Source organism: Alligator sinensis, unplaced genomic scaffold (genome assembly GCF_000455745.1).
Source record: "Alligator sinensis unplaced genomic scaffold, ASM45574v1 scaffold61_2, whole genome shotgun sequence".
Classification (NCBI taxonomy): Eukaryota; Metazoa; Chordata; order Crocodylia; family Alligatoridae; genus Alligator; species Alligator sinensis.
In genome coordinates, this window is record NW_005842108.1 from 1022932 (window position 1) to 1024590 (window position 1659).

The 1659-nt window shown below is 40.7% G+C and overlaps 1 protein-coding gene across 1 annotated transcript in view; it reads left to right on the top strand.

The window, feature by feature from the left end:
- RIF1 (replication timing regulatory factor 1) overlaps positions 1-1659 on the top strand; it is a 61751-nt gene that overhangs the window by 11467 nt on the left and 48625 nt on the right. Inside the window, exons 7-8 of the mRNA XM_025205188.1 lie at positions 501-593; positions 691-829. Coding sequence (XP_025060973.1) covers positions 501-593; positions 691-829 — 232 coding nt within the window. The remainder of the gene's footprint in view (positions 1-500; positions 594-690; positions 830-1659) is intronic.

A 1659-nucleotide genomic window follows, 5' to 3' on the forward strand; every position in this document is an offset into this window, starting at 1 on the left:
CCCCCCCCCGCCTCAGGGTTTCTGCCGGCAGGGGGTGATCCCTGCTGCGTTGCACCGCACCACGGGGGGGGCTCTGCATGAGTCCCCCGAGGCTGCTGCAGGAGCAGAGAGTCCTGGAGCTTTTCTTAGTTTTTTTCTTAAAGGGCCAGAGCTGGCCCAGGTGGGGCACTCATGGGGGAGCAGATGGGGGCAGGGGGCTCATGACAGAGCCCCCCGCAGGCGGGGGTGGAGTGAGGCTGTGCCCTGCCTCATGTCTTAGGGGTGAAAGTTTTATGTTTTGCTGCGGGGATGAAACAGACTCTTGCTAAAGGATCCCAATTCATTCTCTGGTGCAGATTTATTGGGGTTGGATCATATTGAAGTAGCACAGTTAAATGCTATGGCAATCACTTCTTTCCCACTTAAGTAGTTTAGAACTTACAGTAAAGACATTTAAAACAGTATTTTAATTCATTCTAGATTTTTAATTGCACAAGTAAAATATCTTTATTTCCTTACAGAAGCTAATTTCAGAACTGCAAAAATTATTCTCAACAAAGAATGAGACCTATGTGCTGAAACTGTGGCCTTTATTTGTCAAGCTACTTGGAAAGGTAAGCAGAAGTTCCATGCCCCTGTTTCTATAGGGTTCCTTGAATACACTCACAATGTAAATGTCTTCATTGTGTGAAAATATTATTTTACCTTTAGACACTTCATCGTAGTGGCAGTTTTATCAACTCATTGTTGCAGCTGGAAGAACTTGGATTCCGTAGTGGATCACCAGTGGTAAAGAAAATAGCCTTCATTGCATGGAAGAGTCTGATAGATAATTTTGCTCTGAATCCAGGTAGATAAAAAAGCATTAAACAAGTTTTCTGAGTTTATTTTCAGACTAATCAAATGAAAGAGGACACATTTTATTGTTGATTATGGCAGTGTTCATCTTTGTGTAGTTCAGAGAGAGTATTTAACCTAACCAGTCCTTTTTAATTCTCTTGCTACAAGAAAAGATGGAAAAAATAAAAAATAATTTGTTGCATTTGGATCAATTAAATGTCACAAAATAGTGAAAAACAACGCATAGGGTTACGCTACATATTTAGTTCTCATGGCCTGAGAGAAGAGAAACAATGGTTCAGCATCTAGAGATTCAAAATTACATTTATGTATAATCATATAAAACCTTTGCAAGATTGTATCTTCTTCTCCATTATACACATTCCTTAAGAAAATCAACTAAAAGAAGTAGAACTTTCTTAATCAGGAGAACCTCATTTAAGTTTTAATACCAAATGTGTGCTTTCCTACCTTCATAGCTTACTAATTACTGATTTAGTGTTGCTAGAAAAATAGCTGATAGGGTAGGTGATAATTAATGTGGCTAAATTGTCCAATACAAATAAGCACAGATGAGGTTTAGAAATCTTGCCTAGTATTCTGTGGTTCTCTTGCTCACTAGGGCTGTGCGAAGTGGCAAGTTATTTGCTTTGGATTCAGCCGATTCAGAGGACGGTGATTCAATTCAGAGATTCGAATCACTGTCCTGATTTGATTTGGCCAAAACAGATCCAAAAGATTTGGCGCTGCTTCGGAGATTCAGCCATAGACTAAACAGGCAGCTGACACAGCTGCCTTCAGCTGGTAAGTCTGTTGGGGAGGGGGAAGGGAAGCATTGGG